The following is a 9,892-nucleotide window of genomic DNA, read 5'->3' as shown; positions in this document are numbered from 1 at the left end:
TAGGGCTGGGTTTTTACTGGGTGTGTGTAACTGCAGGCTGGGTCCCTGGGAGCTGAGAATCTGAACACAGAATCTCAATTTCAGAGATTCCTGCGGAGTACAGCGTTGCTCTGGGACCGTGGTTCTCAACCTTGCTGCACACTGAAATCACCTGGGGAACTTTGAAACTGCTGAGGGCTGAGTCTCATGCTCAGAAATTCTGATTTACCTGGTCTGGGAGCTGTGCCTCGGATGTTGGGATTTTGAGAAACTCACGGGTGGTTCTAATGTGCAGTCTAGGAATTATTGTTCCCCTAATTTTCTGCACTGAAAGCAAGCTCACAATCTGTATGAGTCAGGGTAGTTTAGGTTATGGTATAGTAACAAACAATGCCAGAATTTCTGGGTCTTAGTTAACCAGAGCTTATTTCCTACTTATGATGTCATCACAGGTCTAGGTGACTCTTCTGGGCATCCATTTTCCGTGTGTCATTTGGCATTCCATTGCCAATAAGGCAGAGGAAGAGAAGCATCAAGAATTGAGTTCTAGCTCTTAACCTGTTCTCACCAGGAAGTAACCCACATCCCCTCCATTCACATTTCATTGATCAGAACTAGTTTGTGGCTGCAACTAATTTCAAGAAGGTAGAGAAGGCAACAGGGTCTGGTGAACCTTGGTAATAATCACCACCTAGAGCTTTTACTGTTAATGAAAGCAGAAGGGGATAAAAACATTTTAGTTTATAAATACTATATAGTACTTGTTACAAGCCAGATATTATTTTAATGGCTTTCAAATAGGAATCATTTAACCCTCATAACAGTCCTATTAAATAGCTCATTTTTACCCCCATTCGACAGAAGGGGACATCAAGGCTATACTATTTACTCTAGGTCATACAGCTAGCATGAGGCAAGGCAAGGACCCAGGCAGTCTGGGTCCAGAGTCTAAGCACTGAACCTCTATATAATACTTTGCTTTCTATTCTGCTGTCTGTTCTGCTTTTTCTCAACTTAGATTGGGAAAGGGGTGGGAGAAGAGGAGGAGGGGGGAGGTTACAAGTGGAAGTGTGGGACTTTGTGCACCTAAAGGAGTCGAATGGTAGGGTTTGGGTATTTCATTGCTAGAGCTGGGGCAGGGCTCTGAGGGAAGCAGAGAGTGACACTTGGGGAATGGGTTTGGGAGCAGGAAATGGTTTGGACTTTCACTGCTGCTAAGGCGACCAGCTCTGGAGGCCAAGATGGAGAGCAGCCTCTGGCCCTTTTCTTTCTTGTTTGCTCCAGTTCCTCCATCTGAGTTATCCATTCAGCAGCAGCAAATCCAAGCTTAGGCCTATGCCAAAGTTATCTCAGAAACAAATTGGAGATGGGGAGAAAAATCATTCCCCTAGAGAGTAGTGGGTAAGCTGTTTTCAAGAAGGGGTCTAACGTTAGGTCAGACTGGACCTTTTTCTAATGCATTTCTGAGAGTTTACATATAATTACACTCCTGTCAAATAAGCTACATTTTAAAAATCTTCAAAGAAGTGGTGCTTGATAAAAGAATCCTTCAGTGAACTGCAGTAGTAATTACAAACTACCACTTCCTAATATGTCAGATTTCCAAGTCTTCGCTTTTATGTTGGTTGCTGTTAAACCAGAATGCACCTGCATTCAACTAATATCCATTCATTTCCAAGCTGTGATTTGGGGATCAACGAACACTTCTGGGTATTGGAACTCTTGGTTCTCACAGACAACACCACTCTAATGACAACACCTCAAGAAAGAAGAAAAGGACAAATGATTCTGCTTTAAAATGGAATCCTTGCAATGAAACAAACAAGAAGAAGCCCTCTGTGTGACATCGAAGCTTTTTGATTCCTATCTCTCTCACCTGTTAAATCCTGCAGTTTGGTTACAACATATGGACTCTGTCTGCAAAACACTTTTTTTTTTTTAAAGATTTTATTTATTTATTTGAAAGAGAGACAGATCACAAGTAGGCAGAGAGGCAGGCAGAGAGAGAGAGGGAAACAGGCTTCCTGCTGAGCAGGGAGCCCAATGTGGGACTCAATCCCAGGACCCTAGGATCATGACCTGAGCTGAACGAAGGCAGAGGCTTTAACCCACTGAACCACCCAGGTGCCCCTGCAAAACACTTTTAAAACGCTGTATTGGCACCTTGCTGCAATCTGCCAGCACATTCCTTAGGGCTAGTCAGTCCATACGGTGCCACTCTATTTTCCTTAACTCTGTTTTGATTAGAAGCTGTTGCAAATTGTTGCCAGGGGTTTCTCTTCTCTCCAGTGCTGCAAAATCAGTCATGGCAAGAGAGATCACTGGATGCTGCTGGTTCTTACCAGCATTTAGGCAACGTCAGATTATTTTCTCTTTACAAGGAACTCTTGCTACAGGGTCAGAAGATTTGATTCTAAGTTCAGTGCAGCCTCTGAAGTACTGTGTCATCCTGGACTAGGCACGTCATCTCTCTGGGTCTCGGTTTCTTCCTCTGTAAAATGAAAATTTAAACTTAAGGATTAAGAAGAGTGTGGAAACCAAAGGTTTGACACTTTATAACTATCAATTATTTTTACAATGATTAAAATAATCCAAAAGTTATAATGCTATACAGTTAAGGACAAAGAAGAAAAGATGAATGTCATTTTAATTAAATCCGCAGATGGAAATAAATGGGGGAAATTCTACCAGTAATTGTGTGACTGTGTCTTAATGGAGTCCCAAAGAGTTTCCTCTTTGGGAAGTGTGAGCTAATACACCCACAGAGGAGTGATTAGGAACAGAGATATTTATACTAGAAGGGAAATGCTGGGAAACAGATTTTATATCAATACCCAGAGGCGAGATGTGGGCAGCTGATGATGTGCAAAAGAACATATAGATCTGAAGTATTTCCTGCTAATGATGATGATGGATTTATCATGTTAGAAGTCTAGGACAGCAACCTATGAAATATATATATTTTTATATACATGTACATGTATATAAAATGTATGTATGTGTATATATGTGTGTATTTATTGCTGTTGATGATGATGGATTTATCATGTTAGAAATCTAGAATAGCTATCTATGAAATATATATATTTTATATATATTTTAAATATGTTTATATATATACATTTACCAGTCTGTCTGTTACCACCCCAGTCTGTGAATGGCTCATTAGTCTAGGACCATGGTGTGTCTGTACATTAGGTTAGTCCCTATAAACACAGTTATGTAAGACCCATGGGGGAGGGAGGAATCCAATCCTGTGTGTTTAAGAACTGCCTTTCCACTTCGCCCCGCCCCTAACCCACCCCCAGTCGCATGCAGGGAGGGAGCTGGAACCTCAGCCACCTCTCTGACTCCTGTCGGTGGCAGGCAGATTAGATGGATCCAATGCGTGCCTGAGTCCCTTGCTATTTAACTAAACACACCCCAATGTATTTAGAAGACGTTCTAGCTGTAGGGGAATTAACTTGCACCACCAGCAGTACTCGAGTAGAAAGCTAAAATAGCCTAGTGTTATTCCAGAGTCTCTTGATCTTTTTTTGCAGAAGGAATCCTAGCCCAGCAAAATGGTCTCTGCCTAGCGTCAACCTTCAGGGTTTACTCAGCCACCCAAGGTCTGGGTAAATGGGTGGAAATTTCAGAAACGAGAGAGGGGGGGCGGAAATGCCCTAGGCTAAAACCTGGATCCTGGTTGTGTATTTATGTGTCTCTCGGTCACAGGCAGTGCCTTTCCTCCCTCCCCCGGGTGCTCTGGAGAGACAGTGATCGAAAGTCGAGGCCAGTGGTTGGTAATCTGGCGGTTTCTAAACGAAGTCTGACATCTTCCCTCTTTCCTTCCTGCCCAAGGCAGGAACTGAGTAGATGTTTCCTAGAACTCCGGCTTGAGGATTCAAGTTGCTTTATAGCAACTTAGCCTTGACCATTTCTAACAAGGGTGACCTAGCATATTATGACCCCGGCAGAAGGGGACGCCCCCATACAACTGTCCTTCGCTTCGACTTCTGGCCGTGCTGCAACGCGCACTTTTTGTCCTTAGTCCTTGAACCTGCTTAGCAGCCATTCTTTCTGGATAGGCCCAGTGGAGCCTCCCGAGGGGAAGCTTTAGATCCGTGCTTCTGCTACTTGAGCGAGAATGCATCCTATTTACCCGGAGGGCTTGTTAAAGCAGATGATTGGCCCACGACCCAAGTGTTACTAGTTACCTAGCTTTGAGGTAGAGCCCGATATTTTGCATTTCTAGAAAGTTCTTAGGAGATGCTGCCAGTCCGGGACCACCTTGAGAACCGCTGCCTTAGATAAAAGAAGGTGCCTTGGCGTGAGCTCCCCCTTTCCCTTCCATCCCTCCAGGCTACACTCGCATTTATGCCATTTCCCCTTCTCCGGGTAGTTTCCGGCTTTTGGACTCTGTATTCTAACGGTTCCACTCCGGTTCTGCGCGGATGGAGCGTTCTTAGAGAAGATTCCTGCCCGCCTCCCCTTGCCGCTACGTTCCCACCACCTTTAATGCTTTTCCACCACAAATGCTGTCCGCCCCACTCCCTCTCTCTGGTGTGAATTATTCACCCACTTCCTCTCTACTTGCATTAAGTGCAAGGTTTCCCGCAACTTAACCCGGGTAGCGGGACTCGCCGCTCGCCTCCCGCGCTCCGCAGCCCTGGGGAGGCTCCCCGCGCGCCAGCTGCAACCCGAGGCGCAGGGGCCATTCCCGCGCTCTCTGCGCGCAGACCCTAACTGGCCCCTGCTCCTGGGCGTGGGGCAGGGCGGGTGCCTGCAGCTCTTCTGTTGAGCCTCGGGCGCCAAAGCCCGCAGGGGGGCGGTAGCAGCGTCAGGTGGCTGCTCTGCGTCCCCGCGCGCCTCCCAGTCAGTCCCTGCTCGGCGCTCAGCCTCTGCTGGAGCGGGAGCTGCTCGACACCTTCGCCCTGACAGCCGCGTCTTCGGGAGCAGCCGGGGCTCGCGACCCCGGCGGGAGAAGCTGAGATGTAAGCCTTCCGACTACCCATTGCTCTCTTTGGCATCCTGCTCGCTTTTCACTTCCTCTCCCGCTCCGTGGCCCCATTGGACAGCGAACGTTTGCCTGGATCTCCGCGGAGAGAGGAGCGGCCACCGGGCGCACAGCCGGGCAGAAGTTGGACTCAGCTGGGCAGCGGTGATCCAGCTGCGCGGGAGGGGTGGGCCAGGGCAGGAGGAGAGGAAGGCTCGGCAAAAGGGTCCGGATCTGGACTGAGAGGGACTGGGAGCGAGGGCTTGAGTTGACACTTCCCGCTCCCCGGCCCCGGGGCTCGGGGCGGCGGGAGAAATGCTGAGTCCGCGCCCAGGCGACCGCCGCCGCGGCAGCAGCCTCAGCAGCAGCTTCAGCATCAGCACCGGCGGGACAGCGACAGCGGGGGCGGCGCAGGCGCACTGTGCCCCGCGGAGCCTGCAGTTCCCGAGCCCCGTGTGCGGCACCGCCACAGTCTGGGCAGCGGCGGCCGGGGGAGCGCTACTACCATGAACTGCCTGGTCGTCCTCCCCAGAGCTGCTCATCCGGGTCGGGCTGGAGACACAGTCAGGGGACCCCGTCGCCGCCGCCGCGCCCCCACTTCTTTCTGCGAGATCTTCTCCTCCACCTTTTTCTCCTCTTCCTCTACCTTCTCTTCCTGCAACCCCCCCTCCCCCGCCGCGGATCCTGGCCGCCGCTCTCCAGACCCAGGATGCCGGGGGGCAAGAGAGGGCTGGTGGCACCGCAGAACACATTTTTGGAGAACATCGTCAGGCGCTCCAGCGGTAAGAAGAGTTGCAGTTCAGAACACCCCCACCTCCCTCCTGCCCACGCGCGCCCCCCATCCTCCCCATCCCGTCCCTCTTCTAAGGGGGAGGCAGACCGCCCTACCTGGGTGGCTTCAGTTACTAATTGGACCTGATTTGGGGTGGGGAGCAGAATAAGGCGGTGGAGGAAAGTTAGTTGCATCCCCTCTCCAAGACATACTCATTTTCCTCCCACCTGTCCAGAGCCCAGAAAGGGAGGAAGGGAAGAGAGAGCTGGTGGGGTGTAGGTTCATCTGGAGAATAAAGTTGAGTTTTGCCTTGATGAGGGATATATTTCTCGTTCATCCTTTCCCCACATTTTCCCCCCAAATCGACTTCAGGGACTGGTCAAATTCGTAGAGTTAATCTTAGTGGAAGGGTTTCCCTCAAGTTGGGAATGGCTGTGAAAGTGCCTACTTAATAAGATTTAAGTCTCTGGAATGGCTTTTGGGCCCAATGAGCACTGCTGAAAGGAACCTTGTGCTGGGGAGAGTAGTTGGAGTTGAGTCAGTGCTTGAAAAATGGGAAGACAATTACTATGGTTAAGTTCGTGTTTCAAGTTTCTTCATTTAATTTTTTTTCATTGTGCGTTGATCTGTGTTAATCTATATGATATATTTGATTTGACTTAAACAGGAGAAATGTAAAAAGGAAGGAATAGCTACTGTGCTTTTAAAGTAACTGGAGAAAGAATTCTTAGACATGCCGTTCTACTTTGCTACTGATTGTAAGGTTTTCTTGCCCTAAAGTGTCTTTAAAATCCCATACATTTATAAATCCATTTCTTCCAAGATATTCTGAATCAGGATCATTATATAGATCACATTTTAAGACCCTCTAAACTTTGTGTGTTACTAAAATCTCCATCTTTCATGTCTTTTGAGTTCTTGTATATAATTTCCAATTTTATAAGCAAGATATGTAAGGCATCCTTTAAAGTTTTTTTTTTTTTCCCTTTAGAGGCCTGTTATTTTATTTTGAGATCTCTTATTTGGAGACTTATGAGAAAGGTATTTCTGTATATTGATTACAGTAGAGCAATGGAAATACTGTATGCAGTTCCATAATTCATTGTTGACTCATTCATTGAAACAATATTTATTTGGGTGCCATATACAACAGACACTCTCCGGGGTCCTTGGATAAAAGAAATGGTGAAAACATTTCTGTTCTCAAGTGGGTAAGAGAGGGTCACACTAAAAAGATAATTAAAAAAATACAATTGTACTTTCCCTGAATTGGTTGACTAGATTGTACTAATTCTTAGATTAGGATCTCTTCTAAAACTAGGGTTGCAAATATTTCCCCTGATTTGGGGACTATCTATATTTTAGTGTCCCAAGGTATTTTTCATAAATCTCTGCCATGATATTTGGTTTTAATTCAAAGCTTGTGATTTTATTACTTCCACTTTGGTCAACACCTGATATTATACAAGTCTAGAGCAGACTTTTTGGTTGAAAAAGTAGCTAATAGTCTCAGTCTAATTTTTAAAAAATCTATAATATTTTTAGCCATTCCAGTGTGATTTAAAATGTTTTTGATTTTTTATGATAATACAAAAAATGAATTCATAACAGTAGGCAATTTCCATGTTTATACATTACCTTTATGTATATTAAGTGAAGACTTAGAGTACAAGGGGATGTTACTATTAAAACAATCCATTTGGGAAATTTAAAGGTTATTGGGATCAACTAATCAAGATACAAACATTTTATTCGAGCTTTCTTATCTTCTTGGGTTATTTCAATTTCATGCAGTTTGGTCTGTGAGAGGACTTTTCAGAGAAGGCCTTAAAAAATAAAACCCACAGACTCTTTGTTCCTCTGCATGATAACCAGAAAGAAGATGAGAATTCCTTGACTGAAGTTGACTAATATAGCATCTTTGGTTGAAACTTCCACAGATTGGAACCATGAGACAGTTTTTAGAATATCTTTTATTGCAGATACACAAGAAATTAGTGCTTTATCTTAATGTGGCTTAGAAATATCTGCTTCTGGGGCGCCTGGGTGGCTCAGTCATTAAGCCTCTGCCTTCAGTTCAGGTCATGATCCCAGGGTCCTGGGATCCAGCCCCTGCATCAGGCTCCCTGCTCAGTGGGAAGCCTGTTTCTCCTTCTCCCTCTCCCCCTGCTTGCAATCCCTCTCACTGTCTCTCTTTCTGCCAAATAAATAGATAAAATCTTTAAAAAAAAGAAAAGAAAAGAAATGTCTGTTTCTGTTTTACATTTACCATCCAAATTAATGAATGTTCTATCTTTTTGACACCTCACCTGTGTAAGTGCTTCATTGGTTTAATGTTTCTTTCTGTGGGTGACAATACCAAGTGCAAATGAACACTGATCTGTTTTGGCATTTAAAATATCACTTTTCATTGCTTATGGCTAACTTTTAATACCACTACTCAAGACCTCTGAGCTTCGTGTGAAATGTGTTGGACATGTGAGCTAAGTATATGCACATGTGTAGGTAGTAAAAACCAGAAAGTCTCAGTACTACTTTTATAGGAAGAACCCCAGAAATTGAGAATTATAGTATTAAATTGGTCTGCACATTCATGTGGGAGTATCCCACAGTTGTTGCCATTTCTATATGATTTGGCAGAGAAATAGAAAAATTCATTCTGAGAAATTGTTTAATTGAGACTAACAGAGAAAACTCCCTTCAGGATTCTCACAGATGAATGAGGTTTGTCACACTGAAGATTTCATTATTCACTAACTTAACCACATTGAAAGTGATGTGTTGGCAGAGCTTTAGTGGAAAAGAAAGAAACTGAAGAAAGATAGGCTGGGGTTGCCTATTTACCTTTACCCCATGAAATACTTCTCTTTCTCATACATCATGTGCTTCTTATGAAAAGATCAGATCTTTTAATGAATGTCAGATGAAACAGAAACTTATACAGAGAGGCGTATGGAGATAAACACACAACCATTCACGCAGATACAAAGATGGAGGTACCAGAAGAAAACTCTCTTTCTCTCTCTCTCTCTCACACACACACACACACATGAAATGCAAAAGAGAGATGTGGAAAGTAACAGAAATACAGAAAGAGAGATACAGAAGTGGGGGAGGATATCAGATTGGAAAGACTATTAGATGCAAAGAAAAAGCATCAGACACTTATTTGTCCATGGCTATGACTAATGAACTGAAATCTTAGCCAATTAGCCATCCATCGGAGAACTTCTTGATGACGTGGAACAAAAAAGCATAAAGTGTGGTCTATTTGGACGTAGCTTTGAAATCGGAGCACTTCCTAATGAAGTTCCTGATTCTTCAGTTGCAATTTCCTGGATGAACAGTGCCATGTTCGGTGCCCTACAGTGACTCTTGCTTCTTTTTGCTGATTCTTTACACCTCTTGAGATTGGATTTTTATTTTCTTTATTTGGTTGACTCAGTTTGTTATGGGGAAGCATTTCAAATTGTTACTAGTGATTCAAAGTCTATAAAATAAAATAATGAGGGCTATAGAGTAGGATAGATACAAACATACTTTATGGCCAAATTCCAAAATGGTACTAGTAGGGAATTCCTCTTTCTAATTTTAAGATAAAGGACAAGATCAATTTTAGATAAATAAAAGGAACTACAATAATTCTTAATATATTATTCTAGTGGATATCGTCTAAGAAGTTGCAAAGGTCAGAAGTATAAGTGTATTAAAAAGGTTTAGATACATTTTGACCAGGAGGTTCAAAATGAGTCACTAGGAACAGAAAGTTTGGAACTAGTTCATTACATCTGTGAAATAGCTCATAGAAGACCTCAGCCCAAAGTACTTATTGATTGAACCCGTATCTGATACATTATTAGACTGTCTTCCCTTATTTAAATCTCAATTATTTATGCACGCTATTCATCAGTGTACATCAGGTTGTAGGGAGCAGTAAACCTGTGAATAGAGGGTAAACACCTGAAAGAAAGCCAAGGGTATTTAAGAGTTATAGGTGAAATTTTAGATTCAAACAAAGCAAAACAAAACAAAACATTTCCAAGGCCTTCAACCTGTGTCTTTGGGCAGCACATTTTGTTTGTAAGTTGTCTTTGGTTCCTTCACAAATAAGCAGAAATGATTAGTGTCTATGACAGTGAACTAGGATGCCATTTTGAAATATT

The 9,892-nt window shown here is 44.0% G+C and overlaps 1 protein-coding gene across 1 annotated transcript in view; it reads left to right on the top strand.

The window, feature by feature from the left end:
- Nucleotides 1-5,666: 5,666 nt before the first annotated feature.
- Nucleotides 5,667-9,892, top strand: part of KCNH5 (potassium voltage-gated channel subfamily H member 5) — a gene marked incomplete at both ends in the record, with an annotated part of 310,475 nt that continues 306,249 nt past the window's right edge. The window contains one exon of the mRNA XM_080809433.1: nucleotides 5,667-5,739. Coding sequence (XP_080665559.1) covers nucleotides 5,667-5,739 — 73 coding nt within the window. The remainder of the gene's footprint in view (nucleotides 5,740-9,892) is intronic.

Source organism: Martes martes (assembly GCF_963455335.1).
Source record: "Martes martes genome assembly, chromosome: 7".
Lineage (NCBI taxonomy): Eukaryota > Metazoa > Chordata > Mammalia > Carnivora > Mustelidae > Martes > Martes martes.
This window is presented reverse-complemented; position numbering and strand designations above follow the sequence as displayed.